The 23,884-nt window shown below is 53.6% G+C and overlaps 1 protein-coding gene across 1 annotated transcript in view; it reads right to left on the reverse strand.

The window, feature by feature from the left end:
* Positions 1–4,467: 4,467 nt before the first annotated feature.
* The window catches only part of GALNT16 (polypeptide N-acetylgalactosaminyltransferase 16), an 88,518-nt gene continuing 69,101 nt past the window's right edge, over positions 4,468–23,884 (reverse strand). The window contains exons 10-15 of the mRNA XM_088025030.1: positions 18,511–18,637; positions 17,131–17,223; positions 15,424–15,507; positions 8,577–8,718; positions 7,692–7,814; positions 4,468–4,801 (exon numbers count right to left, since the gene is read on the reverse strand). Coding sequence (XP_087881156.1) covers positions 4,664–4,801; positions 7,692–7,814; positions 8,577–8,718; positions 15,424–15,507; positions 17,131–17,223; positions 18,511–18,637 — 707 coding nt within the window. The 3' untranslated portion in view covers positions 4,468–4,663. The remainder of the gene's footprint in view (positions 4,802–7,691; positions 7,815–8,576; positions 8,719–15,423; positions 15,508–17,130; positions 17,224–18,510; positions 18,638–23,884) is intronic.

Below are 23,884 nucleotides of genomic sequence, written 5' to 3' on the forward strand. Positions count from 1 at the left end.
TTGGGAGCCTGCTTCTCCCTCTGCCTCTCTCTCTCTCTCTCTCTCTCTGTCTCTCATGAATAAATAAAAATCTAAAAAAAAAAATAGTGGCACGAATGCATGTTTACTAGGCTTTTAGAGAGATGCTTTGCACACGAGAAATAAATCGTTCCTCACAAAATCCCTCCAGGGCTCGAAGTGACCCCTTCCTCCAGGTGAGGAACCCAAGGCTGAGAGATGATGTAAGAGACTCAAGACCACATGGCCAGTAAGTGACAGAGTGAGGACAGCCTGGCTGACGAGGGCCCTGGGATCCACACTCTATCTACCCACTTCCTCGCACTTCATGGGGTCGAGTCCCAAGGCAGAGGGCTGTCCTCAGATGGCTCTGGAGCCTCCACCCTCCTGCTGACCCACACGGCCTGGCTGCAGGCCCAGGAGAGGGCGGCCCCCACCTGCCTCGCCTGAGCTCTTTGCCCAGCCGTGAAGACCTTTTAAGATGAGAAGCTGCCTGAACCCCTCCCTCCCTCCCTCTGGAGGAAACAGACCCAACCATGGCAGGGACACACCAAGGACGGTGGGAACACTGTTGGGAATGAAGCTGTGGGTCACGAACTGTAGCTTTTCTTTCCCAGGTTTCCTATTCTGTTCTCTTGGTGGGCGAGGATCACACCCCACCCAGTGATGGAAGATTCTCCGCGGGCCTGGGGGTGCCGGTCCCCTTGGAAGACAGGTGTTGCCCATGTTATTTCTCCCAACTGCAGATGGAGAGCCCTCTCCTGAGGGGTGTGGGGCTGAGCCACTGGGAAAACTGAAGGCAAGTCACAGAGGCCCAGGGATGGAGGCACTCCTCCCTGCTGGATAAACGGGAGGCTGGCCTCATGCCCATGTCCCTCCTGCCCTCCCCACCCATGCACTCTTCGAGACTTTTCTGCTGTGTTCTGTAAGTCCCTAAGGGCCAGCCGGAGAGTTTCTGCCAACCCCTCCAGGAGCTGGCTAAAGGCTCACAGTCTTATTTTCCAGAAAAAAAGAAAGGGGGGGTGGAAGAGAAAAATGGGCCTCCGAGAGGTAGGTTTGGAGGAGGGCAACAGAGCACGACTCAGGAGAAGCAGCACCAGAGCCCTTGGAGGCTGGGAAGGAAAACAGAGGGAATGTGGAGAGCTGGCCCAGCGTGGCCAGCGCCCTAAGAAGGAGGTGGGCAGTGGGGTGTGCTCCTTGAGAGGACGGACAGAGACTACAGCCGGAGTCTTCTGCAGTAAATTGTTCCCTGTGCCCAGTTAGCCCAAGCTGGGCTCTGCAGCCACACTGTGTGCTTGGAACTGTCACCAGCTAGGGGCATGGTGGCCAGAAGTTCTGGGAACCCCTGAGATGGAAGTGGGGGGTGGGGCCAGAAATGGCTGCGTGCAGGAAAGGTGCGCACTGGCCTGCCCACCACTGTTCATATGTGCACCGAAGCAGCGTTTATTTTTACCTGGGTAGGTTCAGCTTCTGATCATAGGAGTGGTGGGGGCTTTCCATTGGTTTCCATGGAAACGTTAGGCACAGCATCTGCTACCCAATCAACAAGGCTAGGCTGATGGGACTCTTTCTGGAGTTAGTTTGCTGTTCCTACCCAGGAAGATGTCCCACCTGCATTTTCCCACTGCCTTTTTGTGTGGTAGAGGCGGGGAAGGGCAGTTCTGGGGAGTCAGGGCTATCACCCAGGGAAGGAGAGAGGGTTGGCAAAAGGCAAGCATTTGGAAAAGCCCCGTGGTTTCCACTTCAAAGCCGCAAGTAGGGTCCCACGATGAGGCCACAGAGCCAGAGTGGGGCTCTGGTCCCAGCCCGCCCCAGCAGCAGGGACACCTGCTAGTCCCCCAGAACTGCCAGTCTGTCATCCAGGACACCCTGGGGTACCGTGGGGCATGTAGGCCGAGGAGCAAGCTGTCAGGTACAGGAGGGGTGAGACCCGAGCGCTTTCAGTTTGTTTTATAGCATCGAGGCCCCAGCTTGCCCACGCGGCAGGGGAGGGTGGCTTCGGGGTGAGAAAGGCGCGGGTGCACGTGTATGGGTGAGAAGTGGTTTTATTCCAGGTGCACGTTTCATAAAGACGAGGCCCCTCAGGGACGGCAGCGAGTGGCACATGCTTTGGTCAAGAAGAGGAAAAGCAAGAGCAGAGCAGGGCCGAGTCCCACCACGAAGGACGGCGGACAGGTGTAGTAGGCCCACGGGTAAGGGAGGGGTGTCTGACAGGTGCAGCTGGCCCACAGGGAAGGGAGGGGCGGTGGACAGGTGCAGTGGGCCCACGGGGAAGGGAGGGGCGTCTGACAGGTGCAGTGGGCCCACGGGGAAGGGAGGGGTGTCTGACAGGTGCAGCTGGCCCACAGGGAAGGGAGGGGCGGTGGACAGGTGCAGTGGGCCCACGGGGAAGGGAGGGGCATCTGACAGGTGCAGTGGGCCCGCGGGGAAGGGAGGGGTGTCTGACAGGTGCAGTGGGCCCGCGGGGAAGGGAGGGGTGTCTGACAGGTGCAGTGGGCCCGCGGGGAAGGGAGGGGTGTCTGACAGGTGCAGCTGGCCCACAGGGAAGGGAGGGGCGGTGGACAGGTGCAGTGGGCCCACGGGGAAGGGAGGGGCATCTGACAGGTGCAGTGGGCCCGCGGGGAAGGGAGGGGTGTCTGACAGGTGCAGCTGGCCCACAGGGAAGGGAGGGGCGGTGGACAGGTGCAGTGGGCCCACGGGGAAGGGAGGGGGCGTCTGACAGGTGCAGTGGGCCCACGGGGAAGGGAGGGTGTCTGACAGGTGCAGTGGGCCCACGGGGAAGGGAGGGGCGGCGGACAGGTGCAGTGGGCCCACAGGGAAGGCAGGGACGTCTGACAGCTGCAGTCGGCTCACAGGGAAGGGAGGGGCTCTCAGGCTTCTCTGAGCAGCAGCCCCCTTACACTCAGTGAGGGAAGCTGTGCCCCCCCATCCCCAAGGGGCCACGCTGCAGGGGGTTTGGGGGGCACAGGCACAACAGAGAAGGGGGTGGAGGAAACACGGTGACAGAGGACGGGAGATGGGGCCCCCGGGGGGCCAAGGGCCCTGTGCTGGGGCCCAGGAGCACTGCTTGAGCGCCTGGTGAGAGCCAGGGGGCGAGGAAGCTACTGAGGCCCCCCATGGCAGGGCTGCTGGCCTGAGGGCCCATGGAGGAGCAGGAACCAGCAATCTAGGCTCACCAGGAAGGGAGAAGGCGCATGGCAGCTCAGCCCGGTGGTTGCTCCAGGCCAGAGCAGAGGTGCAGACCCTTTGGGGATCAGGGACCTCTGCAAGAAGCTGGGGCGATCCATGGACCCTCTCCCCAGGAAAATGCACATCTGCACACACATGCACGATTTGGGGGGACAATTTCAGGAGAGTCCCGGGCCCTCTGGAATCCATGAACTCCCTAGAGGTCCCAGGTGGATTTGCTTTGGGAGGGAGATGCCCAGGGGTCCTTATACCCCTGGTCTTTTGCCAAAGATCATCCTGCCTGAGCCACTAGGGCTGGGGAAGAGGAAATGGGGAATAGCAGAAGCGTTTCCAAGACCAGGCCATGGGCCCAGTGGCCGTGAGAAGGAACTGGGTTTCTCCACACGAACAGGAGCCGCCAGCCAGCCTCCCCGCTCACTGTGGGAACTGATCCTCTCAGGCCTCCCTCCTGCAGCGGGGAGGGGTGAGGATGAGGCTTAGCCTCCGGGACTTACTCCCTAATGTCTTAGGGAATGTTTAGCTCCAGAAGGGAGGTCCTGTTCTTACCAGCTACTTCACCACCATAATGCTGTATTTACGGAGACAAAGGCTTTTGAGAAGGCAGGAGCCAAAGTCTGAACGAGGATGGGGCTGCTCCAGGGTGCATGGTGGTTGCCCGCCCACACAGGGTCATCACCACGGGCCCGGGCAGAGCAGACAGGGCACCAGCTGGTCTTTAGGCCCAAGGAAAGGGGTCTTGGCCTGACACATGGCCAAACGGAAGCGGGATCTGTTTAATAAACTGGGTCCCAAGGCTGCCCCTGAAGACCCCGTTGCAGCCTCTTGCTAGGAACGTGGAGGCCAGAGCGCTGGGCGCGATGCGCGGGGACTGACACAGCTTGGGAAGAACTATGGGTTGTCCGGAAGAGACTGATTCTTTTGGGGCTCTGCTGCTTTTCCATCCATGTCCTTCTGCAAATTACCCATCCTTTGCTCCAGATCCTATCCCTCCCACGCTCAACCCAGCACCCGCCTGGGACAGGCCACAGAGCTTCTCACCTCCTTCTTGTTCTCCATCTGCCTTCATGCTGCACCCCCTCGGCGGGCCCTCAGCCTCCCCATCCATGCTGCCCACATTGTCCCTTCGTGCCGGCCCCACAGCTAGGCCCTGTGACCCAGCAGGGGCCCTGGGAGGGTGAAGGGAAGGGGACAAAGGGCCGGGGGGTGGGCTGCCCAGGCTCCACCCAGCAGCAGTCCAGCATCCTGCCCGTCTCCTCTTCTGGGGCAGGGCCGGGCTGGCAGCCGGAGCATCAGGGCCTGCCCCCCTGTGCCCGCCCTGAACAAGCTTTGGGGAGCTGTGTGTCGTGGCAGGGGTGTTTGCTGATGATTCCGGCGGAAATGTGAGGAGATGGGGACGGCCTGCTTTACACTCCCCCACCCTAACCCGCTTCCAGTCCCAAAGTCTCATGCAAAAGGTACGGGAGGCCCCAGGCTACCGTCATGTGTGCGGCGATAGCTGCCACTGCTGGGCGGGGGCGTCGGCCTGGCACTTGCTGGTCACCAGCTGGGCGGGCTTGGCCTCCAGGCAGAGGCCGCTGACTGAGTGCTGGATGAAAGAGGCTTTTCTCCTCCATCTCTGGCAGGGAGGACGGGGGAGAAAACAATAATTAACAATCATAATAATTCACATCAATGTAAGTGGCCTGAATACCCCTCGGATACCCCCCTCACTTAAAGCAGACTATGTCCCCTACATAAGAGCTCCCCAACCCCACACGCAGTCTTAAACCCCTTCCCTTCTGAGGCACTCCTGCTTCCATAGTCCAGCAGAAGGAAGATCAGAGGCCCATGGGCTGAACGAATCTGACCCGGGGCTGTATTTTGTTTGGCCTGCACAGTATCTGTTTAAAATGTGGCTTCGTGGGGCACCTGCGTGGCTCAGTCGTTAAGCGCCTGCCTTCGGCTCGGGTCATGGTCCCGGGGTCCTGGGATCGAGCCCCACATCGGGCCCCCTGCTCCGCAGGAAGCCTGCTTCTCCCTCTCCCACTCCCCCTGCTGGTGTTCCCTCTCTCACTGTGTCTCTCTCTGTCAAATTAAAAAAAAAAAAAATCTTAAAAGAAAATAAAATAAAATTTGGCTTCCTTGTCACATGAAAATCTGCGTCTCTACCTTCCCTTTAGACATGGGCCAGTTTCTTATACGGCCTGGAGCAGTTGGGGCTGAGAAGTGGGGCTCTTGCTCTCCATTTACCAAGATCCTGCCCAGGACAGCACACCCCACCCCTGCAGCACACCCCATCCCTCCCTGCTGGCACATTGAGTCTGCGGGTCCTGGCTTAGTGCGTCTTTTGCTTCTTCAAACAAGATTTTCTCTCCCCACAGCTCTGAGCTTCCGGCCTGGCCTGTAACCAGGCAGCAGGTGACCAAGGACTGTAAGGGGGATCCAGCCACTATGTCTGCAGCGATGAGGAATAAGACCAGCAGGATGGTGGGAGGCCTGGGGTCCCCATCACAATCTCCTCCTGAGCCTCCTCTTTGCCGGGCTTGAGGAAGGGGAAAAGAGGTGTTCCCGTGGAACATTTGGAGATGCCTGGGTGGAGGAAGGTGGTGTCCTTTGGAACACTCAGGAGAAGGGCTGAGAGGCTGGCCATGCTCCCCCGCCCTGGGCATCGCTGGACCCCGTCCTCCTTTCTGCCTGTGGCCAACAGGAGCCCTACCTTCCTGAGAACAGGCAGGGGCCCAACGCAGTGGTATTTATGAAGGGTGAATGCACGGATGAGTGAAGAGATCACCCGATTGCTGCAGGTGCTCCCTGAACCACAGGATTCTCACTTCTCACCCATGCCATCGAGCACTCTCCCGGCCACTCAGGCCTGGGCCTGGACAGAGAAACAGTACTCTCATGGCACCCTCCTATCTCCTCAGCCTCCGTTCCTGCAGGCACCTTGCAAGGCAGGCAGGAAGGAGACTGAGGCTCAGAGAGGTGAGGGGTGGCGGGGCTGGGGTCTGCCGACTACATCCCACTGGCTCCAGGACACAAAGCCTCTCGGATCCATGATGCCCAGTGGCCGTGGAAGCCAAAGGGAGACCAAGAAGCAAGGCCTAGCTTTGAGAAGGCACCAGCAGTGGGAGACCCACTCATCCTATTCTCTGGGAGGAGAGGGCCCGGGGGCCAGGGTGCCGCTGGGGACCTGGCAGGACTTGCAGGAGCAGATTAGACAGAGCTCGAGAGAATTAAGTGAGTGGTGGCTCCCCCAGGAGCTACTTCCTGGGGGCTCAAAGCCTGACCCTTGGAGAGGTCTGCTGCCCCCAGTGAAGAAGAGCCTGAGGACATCCCTCACTGCAGGGCAGGGGCGGAGGTAGCAGGACAAACTTCCTCTGCCAATCAGAAACACCTCAGAAGTGTCCAACAGGGCCAGCAAGCAGATCCTGGCACACAATTCACACACACACACACACACACACACACACACACACACACACACGCATGCACGCACTCAGAGGCTGGAGGGAGGGGATCTGGCTGCTTTTCCAGAATGGTGTAGCCAATTGCCAGTCATCCCTAAAGAAAGAGCTGACCCAGGCAAACAGGAAAAGGGTGGGAGGAAAGGCCAGGCGCTCTCCTCGGCCCTGCACCGTCCCGCCGGCCGGCCAGGGTCAGGCACAGGGACGGCTACCGGGGTGTGTGGGCAGGGGAAGGGCTGGAGGAGACCTCTGGCCTTTGTGTTCCATCCCTCGGGCAGAGCGGCTCCCCCCCCCTCCCCCCCCCCCCAGAAGGGAGCTGAGCTGACTCTGCCACTGGCTGATGCTGACCCTGGGCAAGTGATGTCCTCTCTCGGAACATCAGTTTCTTCCTCGGCCAGAGGGCCTGGCCTGTCTCCCAGGATTCATGGAGACAGGGCGGCTGAGTGTTTGACAAATGGAAAAGGTAGTGCTCATGGGAGGCTGTCGTGCCAGCTTGGAAATCGGTGTGTCTGGGTCTCACTTTCCCGGCAGCCACAGACAAGAAATACTTACCGAGCACCTACTATGTTCTGGGTTAAGACCGTGGGCTTAGGGGTCACACTGACCTGGGTTTGAATCTCGGCTCTACCCCTTCCCAGCTGTGTTTTATCTGACACCTGTTTCTTAAATTCAGCAAGCCTCGGTTGACTCACCTGTAAAATGGGGAGGGGACGAGGGCCCAAACCCCTGGGTTGCACGAGGATAAGATGAGATGGTCTGTGTAAAACTCCTATCACTGGCTCTTGGTAAAAGGCAGCTCAAGTTTGGCTGCGGTGGTTGTCGGGGGCTAGGGACACAAGATAGCCCCTGTCCTCGTGTCACCCACAGGCTGGCAGGACGGACATGTAACCATATTTACTTGAAGAAGTGCTTCCTCATGAGCACAACAGACTTGACCTCGCCGCTGACTTGGAGGGATCCTCACTCTGGAGGGCTTATTTGAGTCCATCTGTTTCAACCCAGGGCTCCTGTGCCAGGAGCTGCCACTCAGCCTGCACATCCCCGGGGGGTGAGGAGACTCACCTGCCTGCCTTCTCTCAGGTTGCACCCCTGCAGTAGGACCAGGGAGCCTGGGGTGATGGACGTGGAGGCTGCAGTCAGGCACTTCCCCTGCTGCTGGATGAGATGGTCGCTGAACAGCCACGCCTAGAAGACAGGGACGTGAAGGGCCGAGTCCAAGTGTGCGGTGAGGGATGGGGAGGAGGGTAGGCAGGTTATAAAACAAATACCGTGTATGTTGGCAGAATTTTCTACAAATAACAAGAGTGAGTATATGGGTATTCACTGTACTGTTCTTTCAACTTTTCTGTATGTTTGAAAGTTTTCATAATAAAAGGATGGGGGGCAGCATAGCTGGAGCTGGCTGGAGGGCAACCAAGGATGTACCAAGGGATGCCAAGGTGGGGGGACTGGGAGAGACAGGGTGCAGGACCAGGGCAGCTAGGGGATCTCTACGACCTGCTCTTGTGGCATGAGTGCAGTGACCCTCATATGTGGCACACGCACATACACACAGGAGTCTTGGATGCCCTGCTGTCCGTGATACACGCTGACCACAGCTGCATCCCAGGAGAGAACCGGGTGCCGTCTGGGTAACATTTCTCCCTCAGCAAGGAGAAAGTGGGTGGTGCCCCGAGGGCAACTGTGGGACAGGTGGGAAAAGGGACGAGAATGTGGCAGAAGCAGACCCAAGGAGCAGCGTGAGGGGACAGTGTACACGTACACGTTCCTGGGAGAGCGGGTTTGTGGAGGGTGTAAGCAGAGAGAAAATGAGAATGAGCCAAGGGAAGCCCCCTCCCCCACTCCTGGACAATGACCCAGGCTCCTTTCCCCCTCCGCCACTCCTGGACAATGACCCAGGCTCCTTTCCCCCTCCTGATTCTGACCTCGAGGCCCTAAGCAGCTTACCTGGGGTGCTGGGGGGTTCTTGGCAGACCCTCTGCAGATGCCCATTCCAAGCAGGAAGTTCCCAGCTGAGTCCTGGCCCTGGGATTCTAAGCAATTAACCCCTTGCTTAATGATGCCGGGGAGCACTTCCTTCACGGGGACTCTGAGAGAAAATGGAGTGGTTCAGGCTTGTCCTCTGCCCTCTCTAGGCTTACTCACCCCTCAGCCAGAGGCAGTGCTCGGTCAGCTCCCCGGGCACCGTGCTCGTGGTCTCAGTCTCACGGGAAGGGGCCCTGGGAGCAGCCCTAGCCAGCAGGGGCAGGGACGGGGAAAGAGCAGGATGCCTCTGGGAAGACTGAGCCTCACCCCACCGGGTCTGAGCCCTAGGGGCAGCCCTGGAGGCCAAGCCTGGGAGGACCCTGGGAAAAGAACTCAGACCAGAAGGCCAAGGCTCCCCAGTCTAGAGAGAAGAAAACCTGGGGAGAGACTGGGGTCTAAGTATGGACTCGATAGGACATCTCAAAATGACAGGGAAAAGGTCACTTTGGAGAGATAAATTTCAAACCCACAAATAGGAAAATGTGTTCAATCTCACTAATGATTAAAGAAATACATATTAGAGAGTTACCACTGTTTACGATACATATGTGCATAACATATAATATGTAATAAATATGTATTATTTCTACATATTTGCTTATATAAAATATATCATATATATCATATTATATCAACACCAATCAATATCAATCCCCAGTGTTGGCAATAGCTATGGGAGCAGATCTTCTCATACTCTATGGGTGGGAGCATAAATTGGCCCAACAGTTCTGGAGGGCAATGTGGCTTTATGTACCCAAAGCTTTAAAAATGTGCACACATAGATAAAAGGGGTTAAGAGGTACAAACTTCCAGTTATAAAATAAGTCACAGAGATGAAAAGTCCAGCATAGGGAACATAGTCAATAATATTGTAATAACGTCGTACGGTGACAGGTGGTGACTACACTTATCATGGGGAGCACTGCATAATGTAGAGGATTGTTGAATCACTATGTTGTACACCTGAAATGAATACAACATTGTATGTCAGTTGTATTTCAATAATAAAAAGCACACAAAAAATAATGTGCATACATTTGACCTAACAATCTCAGTCCTACTTCTGGAAATTTGTTATCTTGCGGCAATAATTTTGGATGTTTGCCGAGTGATTGGTTATACTGAAAAAATAGATATCCAACAACAGGGGATGGGCTAAATAAATACTGATTCATCTGTAGGATGGAAAGCCCCATAGCCATTAAAAATGACTCCAAACGAGTATCTGATAGCATGGAAAAATGTTTATAACATACTGTTAAATAAAACAGGTGTTTCAAAATATTATTTAAAAATTTATATTTTTTTAAATAATGCTTATTATTATTTAAAATATGCTTAGACACACATCTCTCTCTCTCCCTCTCTCACACACACACACACACACACACACACACACACACACACACACACACGACACATTGTCTTATTTTGTGGGTAATAAACCCAAGGAGGCTGCTGGCCCCAGCTGATGCAGGCTTGTATTCTTGGGTTTAGAAGGTCATACACCCTCTTGGGTTATGTCCCCACGGCATGATGGGGCTCAGAGTCTGGTCATGTGCCTAATCTTATATTTATTGTGCCTAAATATTTATTTATTTGACAGAGAGAGACACAGCGAGAGAGGGAACACAAGCAGGGGGAGTGGGAGAGGGAAAAGCAGGCTCTCCTCCAAGCAGGGAGCCCGATGTGGGGCTCCATCCCAGGACCCTGGGATCATGACCTGAGCCGAAGGCAGACGCTTAATGACTGAGCCACCCAGGTGCCCCCATGTGCCTAATCTTAACCACCTCTTGTTACCTCTGTCCAAAGAGAACCTAGGTGGGCTGGGGAGCGGGGGCATCATAACACTTCTGGCATTCTTTGATCTCAACCAAACCAGGTCTTCCTTCCTCAAGGCTGACTGGAAGCCCCCAGAACCCCCAACCATGACCCACTCTCACAGAGCCTTGGGAAGACATCTTCACTTTCTCTTGCACACTCCTGGAAGGAGTGTGTACCCCTCCAGGCCCCTCTTGAGAGTTTGCATAATTCTAGACCACAGGTTGAAAACTGCTGGCCCCCAAGCTGAATATGGCCCCAAACACATTTTTTTAGCTTATAAGGTCATCTTTATTGGTTTCTTATTGCCTCACAGAGCATCAGGATCAATCCCTCCTGGGAATATGGCATTTGAAGAGATACTTATTTTGCCTCCAACTTGTCAGTAGAGGGAAGTTTAATAAAAATAGTAATATAATAACAATAATAATGACTATGATCAATAATAAAATGCCCCCTATGATCCCCTAACACACAGGTGGTTGAAGCTATGAACAAAAGGACCACCTCCCCTTTGTGGGAAGGGCCAACCGCGCCAAGCCCCTCCCCAGAGAGAAAGGCCCCTATAAGCAGTGCTCCCCTCCCGGCCCCGGCCCCGTAGGCTCTCTGCTCCTCCTTACTCCTCCTTTATCCCTCTCCTTCTCCTCTGGATGCCTCTCCCCTCCTGCCAATCACTAACACTGCTTCTTCTACTTCCTTTCCTTCCCCTTCTCTCTCCCACTTCCTTCACCTGCTTCCTCTCTCCTCCTGTCTATCCTCCTTTCCTTTGAAAAAAATACATATGTTTTTATTTTTTAAGTAATCTCTACACCCAACATGGGCTTGAACTCATAACCCCGAGATCAAGAGTCACATGCTCTATTGACTACGCCAGCCAGGCGCCCCATCCTCCTTTCCTTTGGATCAGATGTCGTCTTTCCTATCTTGACCCTGAGCAGAGACCATGATATGCCCCAACTAGGCCTCGCCTAGAGGCTGGACAGTCCGTAGCCAAGACCCCGGATTGCTCCCTGAGGCCCAGCCCTTCTCCACCCCTCATCCTGACTCTTGCTTCCAGGTTTTCTGAGGCTTGGCACTGGAAAGGAGAGCTTTGGCATAATCCCCGCGGACTCCAGGGCAGATGGGCCCCAGGGCAGAAAGGGGGCCATTCTATTCCCAGTAGCTAGCACAGATACGGGCTGGGAGCAGAAGAGAGAGGCAGAATAAGGGCTGGGAGTCAGGGCCCCCAGGTCCTGGGTACCCAGATCAGCCTCTGAGTCACTCTCCCACCCAGGCCCTCCATGAGTCCGAGTTTCCACACAACCCTGAGCCAGCGGGAGCATGGCATTCCTCAAGCTCTTTGCTCGTTCCTGTCTCTCTGTCCTGGGATCGGGGTGGGCCCTGCCAGAGGGTGTCAATGGGAGCCCTCTGATTCAGGGGCCGGGGGAGGCTCCAGCCTCAAACACATTTTGTCTGACCTGCATGGTGTGGTCGTCGTTGTTTTTAGCTAATTGGCAATATTAAAAATCTGAAGGTTACACAAAGAAATCTGGATCCAGCTTCTTTTGAGAAAATGGGAAGATCAGGCCCCACTGAGCTCGCCTTCCAGCGAGGCACTCAAGGCACTAACACGTGGTCGTGCTGCGCCTGGGGGGAAGGGCTTTTGCATCCCAGTTGGCCATGGTCCCCACAACTCCCTTGTGCCTCATTGTTGCCCACGAGATTGGTTTGCCTCACCCATCTGATCACTGTAGGATTTGAATTTGTAACCTCTACCCAGAGGCGAGGGTGTTGGGATGCAGAGTCCACCCCCTCTGCTTCATCCAGAGGCAGCCTGTTCTATTGTCCCTCTCTATGGGGATGAGACACCTGCTGAGGCCCCTTAGCCGGCTCAGGAATGCAGCCCAGGCTGTTCCAGATCCTTCTGTATGTTTTCTCTCCCTGCCCCCTGTCCTGAGGGAGATGTTCAGGGTGGTCAGCTTTCAGCACGGAGGTGGGCACTGTCCATGTGTGGCCACAGTCATTGGCACAAAGGCCTGCCCACTTATGCTTATGGGGGAGATGCGGGGCTTCGGCAACAATCTCCAAACTGGATGTGGCTCGTGAGGTGTCTGTGTGGCCCCAGACCCGGGGGCCACTGGGATGGTCGTCTCCACCACCCTCCCCGGCTTCCTGGCTGAGCCGGCTCCGCTACATCTGCATCTGCTTCCCTCTCCGTGGGCCTCCTCCCAGCGGGGCTGCCATTAGCCCTTACCGATGCCTCTGTAGAAACAGCAAACGCATCCCTTCCTCAAGACATTTTACTTCCATCTGTTAGAAAACTGTCATGATAGGGGCGCCTGGGTGGCTCAGTTGGTTAAGCAACTGCCTTCGGCTCAGGTCATGATCCTGGAGTCCCGGGATCGAGTCCCGCATCGGGCTCCCTGCTCGGCGAAGGGCCTGCTTCTCCCTCTGACCCTCCTCGCTCTCATGTACTCTCTTTCTCTCATTCTCACTGTCTCAAAATAAATAAATAAATCTTTAAAAAAAAAAAAAAAGAAAAAAAAAGAAAACTGTCATGATATACTGGTTTTGTTAGGAGACTTTTACTGCCATCTCCTAGGAAGTGTTATAATAAATGGACAATACCCACTGTGTGGTTAGCACCCTGGCAAATGTGGTGTGCACGGCTTGCACTGTTCCTGACCGTCCTACTAAAAGTACTAGATCAGTGGTTGTTGAGGCCAGCTGCAGACCTCTGATCTGTGGTGGACAGAGCTGTCCTGGGACTACAGGCAGGCCTAGGAAAGCAGGGACCTCTCCCTTAGCCTCCTCAGTCTCCCCACTGACCGTCTGCAAGTGGGGGCCAACCATTAGGAACCCCTGTTTGGAGGAAAGCTTGGCATACAGATGTCCTTCCTAACCAACGACCTGAGTCACTGCTGGCCCCTCACCCCGAGAACTGAGGCAGAACTTGAAGAGCAGACTGGGGATGAGCAACCTGGACAGGAATGAGGTGCACAGTTTCTATCTTACGGACAAAAGATAGTTTTTTAAAACCTCTGGACAGTGCCAGAACAAACGGAAGACGATTCATGCTCCTCATTTCACATAGCTGGTTACATCCACTCTCCTGTCTTGTGATGGATCCAGGTTTCTGATAGGTATAAAATACTCTTTCCTTTCGGTCCTCAGGGGATGACATGGGACACTGTGCATGCAGATTGGGTGTGGAGAGGAGAGACATATTCCTGGTCCTCCCTGGTGCCTCCCACAGGCAGCCCAGCTTCTGCCTGAGGCCTAGAACCTGGGTCTCCGTCCCAATGTTGCCTGAACTCCGACAGGATGAAAAGAAACGGCTGCTTTTTCCCTCAGAAATGACACGTCTGAATGAAACTATCCCTTTAAAAGTGGCCACTGGAGAAAGTGGTCCATTTATTATACTTTTATAAGTTAATGTTCTTTCCCTCCACAGCCATCATCTGGGGAGCTGGTTCATCCAGGCCGCTAACTCTTTTCAAGGATGCTGATGTTGCTTAAATTGTTTCGAAATTCCTTGAAACTCCCTCCCAGAATCAGTTTACTCTTGATACTTGTTTCAGTCCTGGTCATGCTCTATCAGGGACCCAGGATCACCTTATCTGAGAGGAATCGCCTTCTTCACTGGACTTGGTGACAACCTAACTATGGCTGTTTTCCAAAAACCAAAGCCACCCTCAAAGAACAGAGATTTGCCTTTTTCCAGGACATGCAGGCTCTGAGGGGTGGAGTGTTCTGGAAAGCCTCAGCACCATCTTTGGGAGAGAGCTGCCAGTGATGGAATAACCCGTTCCCTAAGGTGACAGCTATTGAAAGGAGAATGCTAATTTCCAAGTTATTACTATTGAGGCTTATTGACTATGCAATTTATTCAGTTAAAGATATTTATCGAGTGCCCGTTTTGGGACAGGCCCTGTTCTAGGGGCCGGAGATCAAACAGCAAACAAAGCAGATCCGCACCTCTACCCTCATGGAGCTTACTGTCACGTGGGGGGGGGGGCAATAACGAAATGAACTGACCACATAGGCGCTGGATGGCGAGCGTGGAACTGGGGATGCTGGGGTAGGGGGGTGCTCTGCAAACAGAGACTGGGGAGGCGCCCTCCCCCCACCCCCGAAAGGGGACATTTGAGTCAAGACCTGAGGAGGGGAGGCCAGGAGCCATGTGGATAAAAAGGATTTTGAAATGAGAAAAAAGGAAGCCTCACTGCCCTGCGCCAGCCTTAGGCCGGGAGCTCACGCGCGCACACGCAGATGCAGCCTCACCCCCCGCCCCGGAGCTCACGCGCGCACACGCGGATGCAGCCTCACCCCCCGCGCCCCGGAGCTCACGCGCGCACACGCGGATGCACCCTCACCCCCAGCCCGGGAGCTCGCGCGCACACGCAGATGCAGCCTCACCCCCAGCTCACACCCCTTCTTCATCCCGCTTCCAGTTTGTCAGAGCAAACGTTTCCCCATGGCTTTGCATGGCTTTATGATTGCAATCGTAATGGACGCGTAATATTTGTTTGGATCCACGTGTTGAGATTCACTAAACCCACCCCTTACTACTAGTTATCTCTAGATTTTTCACAGCAGCAGAGAAGTCTACACTGAATGAACATCTCTTGTCAATAGTTTTTTGCTTTGGTTGCTTTATTTCCAGAGGATAAACTCCCAGAAGGGAGAGAACAGAGTCAAAAGGGATGAGTCTTTATTTCTGCGGCTTTTGCTACATAATGCAGCGTTGTCTTCCTATGGGGAAAATGCCCATTCCTGGCTCTATGACCCAGTCTGTTAAAAGTTTGGTTCCTGCCACATCTCACTTTTAACTCCTTCCCATTCCCCCCAGAGCCTTCACCTGAAGATTCAACGCCGACAGCTAGAAAGAACCAGACTGCCCAAGATGGGGAGATCTCAGGGTGGCCCCCCACCCAGGCCAGATGCACAAGCTGAGGGCTGCACTCACGTGAGCTCTGGGTAGACGTTATCCAGGTACCAGCGGAAGGACTTGCAGTTCATCTTCTTCCTCTGCTCGATCCGCGTGGCTACACTGGAAGAGAAGGGAAGGCTCAGGCTTTGGCAAGTGGGCACAAGGAAGAAGCCCCAGGAGACTGGTCCCCTCTTTCCGAGAGGAGCTGTCCCAGCCTGCCCTCCAGCCGTGGCCACCTGCCGCAAATCCTTCTCTGACCTGCAAGATCACCCCAGGTCTCCTGGCCATTCCTCATTTCTTTCCTCAAATTCCTGCTCACCTTCCAGGATCAGTGCAGCCCACCGGGGCCCTGCTTGACTCTGGCTTCTCACACCTTGAGACCTCAGCACACCCCTAGCTGGTCCTTAAGCAGAGCTTTAAGTTTTCCTTTCTTGCCTTCCAATTTTAGCAGAAAGAATCTAACAAGAAAAGCACACTTTAAAGGCCTTTCAGGAATTTTGGTAAATGAGAACCCTCTGATGTGCCTGTGGACGCCAGTTTGACCTCCCCAGTGTCCTCAGCTACCCTGACGGGAATGGCCACTGACAGATGACCCCCCACCGTCTCTCTGAGCCTCAGTTTCTCCACCAGTAAACATGACCACCTATCCCAGAAGGTTTTCAGAGAATCAAATGAATTAAGAGAACATAAGAGCCTAGCACAGGGTAGGTCTTCAGTAAAGGTTAGTTCACCATGAAAAGAAATAGTCAGAGATGTAGCTTTTTTTTTTAAAGGGATATAGATATGAATAAACAGAGGGAAGAATATTCAGAGATGATCACTAATGTTTTTAGTCTTCCGACCACAATCTTTTTTTTAAAAGATTTTATTTATTTATTTGAGACAGAGAGAAAAAGAGAGAGAGAGAGAGAGCACATGAGAGGGGAGGGTCAGAGGGAGAAGCAGACTCCCTGCTGAGCAGGGAGCCCGACGCGGGACTCGATCCCGGGACTCCAGGATCATGACCTGAGCCGAAGGCAGTCGCTTAACCAACTGAGCCACCCAGGCGCCCTTCTGACCACAATCTTAAGAAATAAATGTATCTTACATTGTGGTCGAGTATTCCCATGTGCATATATAGCTACACACATACACATATGACTGAAAGAAATTTCACCAAACAATACTTAGCTTTAACTGCAATCAACTGTTCTTTTCTATTCGCTCTGTTCCAATCTATCGCGTTCTCTATCATTTTTTTTTAAATGCCGGTCACGACCCATGAAATTGATTTCATAACCAATCTACATTTTGAAAATGCTTAACTAGACTGTCGTCATACCAGCCCAGGACAGGAAAACAGGCTAACAGGTCCCAGGCGTATTTTGAACAGCAGGGGGTGGCGGCCAAACCCCAAGGGTTTTCTGCAGGCAGCCTGGCCCTGACTACTCCCACAGCTGTCCTTCTCCCTGCAGGCAGCTGGTGAGCGGGCAGCTCATCTTCAGCAGCAAGCCTTCTCTGGTTGTTTCTCCCAGAAACAACCTCAAGGCTGTGTGCTCCTCAAGGACCCAGTCCTGTCTCACATTGCGTATCCTACCAGAACCCCCCACGCCCAAGAGTCCAGCGGGGAGGGGCTCAGTTACCAAGGAGACTGTGCGTGCTTTCCTGGCGTCCACACCATTTTGTGTTTTGTTCTGGTTGTGCTAACGCGGGTGGAGGGAGGCAAACAGGGCTGGCGGCGGGGGGGTGGGGGGGTGTGCCCACCTGCCAAAGGCCTTCCCGATGGCCGAGGGCCGGGCCTCATAGTAATACTGCTTGTATTCATCCATCCACACCTCTGCAGTGCGCTTGGTGTTCCTAAAAGGGGAAGAAGGAATAAAATAAAGTCACCAGGGAGGTGATAGAGTTAGGATCAAGATCAGCTCTGTGCAGTCCAGGGTGATGAGAATCTTGGGAATGTATGCAAAGTAATATGATTTGGGGTGGTATAAATGAGTACGATCCATTAACATCCATCAGCTCATTGTCTTTACATGAGCTTTACACTGCACTGGAGGACTCTATTCTGCCAAAATGCTTGCATGTGGGCAAAAGGGACATGGACCAAATATTTGTTTACTAAAACAAGGGTGAAGACCTGAATGCCCATCAATAGAGGAATAATGGCCCCTACCCTTATATGATGGAGTACAGGCCGTGGTACGCACTGGCACAGAAGGATGTCTACCACTTAGGGTAGAGGGGCAGAAAAGCAAGCTGCAGGCAGAATACACAGCGTGACCCCATTTATGTAAAAACACAAAGTTATGGTGTGTGTGCTTCTCTCTACATGAACTGCATATATGAAAAGGGAGTTAAAAGGCCTGAAATGATAGACCAGAAATCGATAGTCACAGTAGCTACTTTTGGAGAGACAAGTGGGGTAAGAGTCAGGCTGGGTAAAAGGGACTTTTGCTTGTTCCTCTGTATATGATATAAAGGGTAAAAACACATATACGTCCAGATGTGTATATGTAATATATACTGGTACAGTTTTTGCATTTTACAGTGAACATATATTACTTTTATAATTACAAAAAAAAAAAATGGGGTGGGGGAAGCAAACCGAAATAATAAGCCATTCAATTAGCTAGACTGGGGAGCCACTGTGGCAAACAAGGAAGCGTGGGCCTGACAAGCAAAAGAACTGTCCTCAAAGGGGGTGCTCGGGACCCTCTTCCCCTTCCACCCCCACCAGGAGCGTGGGTGATGGCTGGACCCTAGGGCCAAGCGCACCCTGTGGCTGGGGACATGGATGGGCAGATGCTGAACAAGTCAGGCTCAGGACATGGCATCCGTGACCAGAACCTGGGGTCCAGTGAGTGGAGGGTCCAGATAGTCCAGTTAGTGATTGGGCCGGTTTTCCAAGAAGCTCATGGACAGAGAGAGTCAAGACAAGGGAGGTCTGGTGCCAACACTCTCCATTTCACCCTCCCACCCCTCAAGGTACCTGGAATCCCAGAACTGGCAGGAACAAATGGGGAAACTGAGGCCCAGAAAGGGGGTGCAGCTGCCCAAAGCCGGAGGAGTAACCGACAGGGTTGGTGGGGTCTAGGACCTAGGTGTCCTGGCTCCTAGCCTGGTGCTCTTTGCATTGTGACCTACCTGATGTAGGTGAGGGCATTGCCCTCAGGGAAGTTGTAGGGATGCCGTTTCCTGAAGACGTGGCCCACCCGGCTGCAGGGCACGATCTCCAAGCTCCCACCGCACATCCACACCCTGAAGGAGAGCTCTGCAGGAGATGGGGGCCGTCAGGAGGGAAGAGCCTCTGGCAAGTCCCCCCCGAGTGAAGGTGGGAAGGAGCTATGCTTCCTCGCCTTCACCCCTGGTGTCTCCTTGGAGGCACAGGCGGGGCTCAGGGTTCCTGGGCCCATCTACATGGGACGTGCCCATCCTTGCACACGCTCCTGAATGTTCACTCCATGAATGTGCACACCCCTGCCCCCCACCACACACGCCCCCTCCACACACCCCAATCCCCAACTCACCCCACACACACCCTCGCCATATACACCACATACACACACCCTTCATATACACCCCGCCCCACACAACCCCCTCCACACGTACCACACACACACACCACACACACCCCTCCACACACATCTCCTACACACACACCACACACACGCATACCACTTATACACACATACACACACACACCACACACACCCCTCCACACACATCTCCTACACACACACACACCCCTCCACACACATCTCCTACATACACACCACATACACACATACCACATACACACACACACCACACATACCCCTCCACACACATCTCCTACACACACACCACACACACACACCACACACACCCCTCCACACACATCTCTACACACATACACCCCTCCACACACATCTCCTACCTACACACCACATACACACATACCACATACACACACCACACACACCCCTTCACACACATCTCCTACACACACACCACACACACATATACACCCTCCACACACATACCACACACACACACACATACCCTCCACGTACACCTCCTCTACACACACACACACACACACACATCCTCCACATACACCTCCTCTACACACACACCACATACACACGCACACACCACACCCCCTCCACACACATCCCTCCCACACACCCCACCCCACACACACCATGCACATACCCCCCCACACACACACATACCCTCCATTGCCAACCCCTTACACACTGCCCGCATCTGAGCCCTGGAAGAGCAGTGGGGAAAGCACTGAAGCAACACCAAGGCCATGAGGAGAAGGAAAATTGAATCAAATGCAGCATCATTTCCAGCCTCCAACTAGAAAGCCCCATCCAGACATTGTTAAGGAAGAAGGCATTTGCTCATCGGTCAGCTCTGGGAATCCACGAGGCTGGAATACCAGCTGCCAACCGGGCCACAGGCCTCTCCAGCTGGTGTCTTTCTGGCTCCAGACCTCCCTCTTGGCACAGGAGGTCTCCATTTACAGGCTATCACTGGCCCTCTTGAGACATGCTTCCTTTTGATAGTGGTGGGGATGCTGAATGAGCTTCTGCAGGACTGTGAGCGACTGAAGGGCAGGGAGATGCAAGTAGCCATTCTGCTTCCTAGAGGGGGCCATCACAAATGGCCCGCTCTGTTCTCCACTCAACTATTGTCACTTCTGGCAAGGACCCACCGTGGTGGCTGGCTGAACCTCTCATAATCTCTTCTGATTACCCTTTCATATGAACCCTACAGTTGGACAGACACCCTGTGACATTAAAACACCTCCTTCCTGTCCCAGAAAATACACAACCCTTGTTTTTTGTTTGTTTTGTTTTGTTTTTAATTAAAAAAAAAAAAAGACCATTTTCTCATGAGTTCCAGCCTCGGTCCCTCTTCCTACTCCCCAGCTGGCCGTACAGACACTCGTGGTCCCTGGCCAGGCCTGGGGGTTCTCACCTGGCGCAGCTCATCGGGGCCCACCCCCCCACCCCCCAGTGACTAACGCCCACCTCGTCCAGCCTGTGTGCGGCAGACAGCTTCCAGACGTGGGCCAGGGGCCAGGGCTGGACACGTGCCATAGCAGGGCTGGCCATGTTGATGGGCTTCCCTAGGTCGGCCTGCAGACTGCCAGGCTTGTGTCCCTTCTCCTGGGAAGAGCTCTGCAGCTGGGTCAGCAAGTGAGATTTAGAACTAGGGGCAGACCTGGGGGACAGAAGAGCTGCATTCTGGTTCCATTTCTACCAGACTAACTTGGTTACACTAATAAGCCACTTCATCCCACCAGCCTGCCCTGTCCATACTGTTCTTGGCATTACCCACAACACGGTCGCGAGCAGTAACTGTCACCCATTTACTGAGCCCTTAACATGTGCCATGCTCTATAACCCAGGTCTAATGCTCACAGCAAGCATGTGAAGCTGGTATTATCATCCTCGTGTTTTGTTTGTTTTCACTTTTAAGAAAATTATTTATTCTTTTTAAGTAGGCTCCATGCCTAACATGGGGCTCAAACTCATGACCCTGAGGTCAAGAGTCGCATGCTTTACCAACTGAGCCAGCCAGGTGCCCCGTCCCCATATTTTTAATCAGGACTGGGAAGCTCAAACATGGTAACCTCTCCAAGATCACCCAAATACTCTTGCAGAATTATAATGTCAAGTTCACATTTTGTCCAGCAAGCTGCACTGTTTGAACCAAACTCCTTAGTTCATTCAGCAAAATTTTATTGGGCACCTGCTAATTATGTGTCATACACTGTTCTAGAATCCTTACACACCCACGGGTAGGTGATGGGAACTCACTAAAATAAGGAACAAAGATGTAAGTTGACAAGAAGCTGAGTGAAATGCGTCGTCTATCCGATGGTATTAAGTGCAATGGAGACAGAGCAGGAAGGGGCTGAAGGGCGCCAGTGGAGCTGGGGTGGGCTACAGTTTTAATCTGATTGGGAAGTTCTCCAGCAAAAGGGGACATTTGAGCTCAGACCTGAAGGAGGGGAGGAAGCAAGTCATGTGGCTTTTGGGGGAGAAGCATTTCAGGCAGAAGGATCCGCAAGGACAAAGTTGTAGAGGCTGGAGTGGGCGGCAAGTTCCGGGACCGCAAGGAGGCCTGGTGGAGGCGGCTGCGGGGTGGAGTGAGGCGGGGGGGAGGGGAGAGGCAGGAGACGGGGGCAGAGCTGGGGGTGTGCCGTGGGGGGAGGGCAGATGGCATGAAGACTGTGGGCTTTGCTCTCAGTGATGTGACAGAGTCCCTGCGGGGTCGTGAGCAGAGGACCGACATGATCTGACTACCTTTTAAAAGGACCTCTAACGGGAACCCCAAGGTTTTCACATTGGCCGCCTCCACTTACAGTGGCCTCTGGGGCTCTCTGAGGGGACACAGGAATGAGTCTCAGTTTAGGCATCTTCCTTCCTTCAACAAAAGAATGAAATGAAAGGCCCAAACCCACCAGCAACAGAGCTCTCCTGGCTCAAAACTGCTCCCAGCAGCTGAATGTCTGAGCACCATGGCTAGTTTAGAAATTTCTTTGACTTTCTTCTAAGCAATAAAACCCTTCCCAGAAACACTCTGTGGTTCACCTTTCAAGTTCCCCAACCACTGAGCCCTCGCCTCAGGCACAATTTGAAGTTAGACATTTGATCATTTACTTGTTTCTCTGTAAATCACCAGCTGTAAAAAAAAAAAAAAAAAAAAGAAAGAAAGAAAAGAAAAAAGAAAAAAGCTCCTGGATGCAGGAGACACCATTCGTTTCCCAGTCCTCTGAGTCTGTACAGGAAGCCCGCTTTGCCAAAGCTCCCTTCAGGCTGAGACTGAGGGCACACAGGAGGTCACTTGGGCCCAGAACATGCGAAAGATCAGATGGAAGGGTCAGTGCACCTCAGTTCCCAGATTTTACTTCTTCAAATGCCTGTCTGCAAATGGTTTCCAAGAGTAAGTTATAAAGGCGAGAACATTCCACGCCTGTTTCCACTCCAGTTGGTTTTGAGTTAGGATCAGACCTGTTATAAGCCCCACTGCTGGGGCGCCTGGGTGGCTCAGTCGTTAAGCATCCGCCTTCAGCTCAGGTCATGATCCCAGCGTCCTGGAATCGAGCCTCGCATCCCTGCTCAGCGGGAAGCCTGCTTCCCCCTCCCCTCCCCACTCACGCTCTCTTGCTATCTCTGTCTCTCTCAAATAAATAAATAAAATCTTTAAGAAAAAAAAAAAACCAAGCCCCACTGCTCATCTGTGTCCCAATCAGGGAGAGAGAAGAAAGACCTGCTCCTCACCTCTCAGAAACACAGAACTTGCTTTGACAAATTCTTGCTTTGACAAAACACACCTCACAACACTGAAGTGGCTCTGGTTGGGGCACTATGCACACCTGTCAGATGTGGAGCTTCCTGATTGAAATCTGGAAGGCAGCGTCTACCTCAGTTTTCCCACCTGTCAAATGGGTGAGATACCACCAGCCGTATTTACTTCGCAAGAAACGTGGTGAGGATGAAGAAGGAAACAAAGGGCTCTGCAAAGAACAGAAGACCCCCAGATCGCTCCCCATCCTTCGCCCTGCTCCTCACCGTGTGGGCTGCACTGTTAGCTTCCTTCCTGCGGGCTGGCAGGCTCCGTCAGAGCGGAGAGGGGGAGAGCGAGGGTGGGTATTTATCCCCCGACACCCTCTGCCTGGGTGCTGTGGGCTGGCTGCAGGTGCCCCAAGACCACAGCTCCTGTCAGGGAGCACTCCCTCTCCGTCTTTCAGACCTAGGGGTGGCCACACCTCACAGCAGTCACCAGCCCAGCCCAGGACTGTGCTCTCCCTGCGGCTCCCTGTATCTCGCCCACACCGTGTGGACCGTCTCTTTAGTAAAGCCCCTTATATTACCCATGTCGGCTGATCCACTGTAGCAGGCCTTTATCTAACCAAACCTCGCTGATGACCCTGGGAGCTCGCTGGGCTCTTCCCTTTCCTGCTGGAGCTAGAGGGATCCCCCAGCCCTGTCAGTAATGATAATGGCCGCCAGCAGCATGCCACGTGTTTTAACTCATCTCTTATTTGGTACTCATACCAGCCTCTTGAGGAAATGGAGGCTTCGGGAGCCTTTAACTTGCCCAGGGCCAAACAGCTTGTAGGTGGTAGGGCCAGGACTTGCACCCAGGCCATTTGCCCCCATTCTTACATTTAACCACCAAACTCCGCTACACCCCCCACCCCTGGCTTTTCTGGAAGAGAATCAGCTGTGGTAGTTAAAGCTGTGGCCCCAGTTACAGTCTGTATGTTCCTCCACACACATGTCTAACCATGTGACCACAGGCTCCCCCTGACCACCTAAATCTTTGTTTACTAGCTATGTGTCTCTGGACCAATTACTTAACCTCTCTGTGCCTCAGTTTCTTTATTGGTAAAATGGAAATACAATAGTACTTACCTCGGAGAGCTGCGAGGATTAAACGAATGCATACATGTGTAGAACAGGGCCTTATGCATAGAATTCGCTCGAGTAGGGTTATCTATTATTGTTGTTAC

The sequence above is a fragment of the Eumetopias jubatus genome, unplaced genomic scaffold (genome assembly GCF_037043125.1).
Source record: "Eumetopias jubatus isolate StellerSeaLion01/CBP00866 unplaced genomic scaffold, mEumJub1_p1.0 scaffold_7, whole genome shotgun sequence".
Lineage (NCBI taxonomy): Eukaryota > Metazoa > Chordata > Mammalia > Carnivora > Otariidae > Eumetopias > Eumetopias jubatus.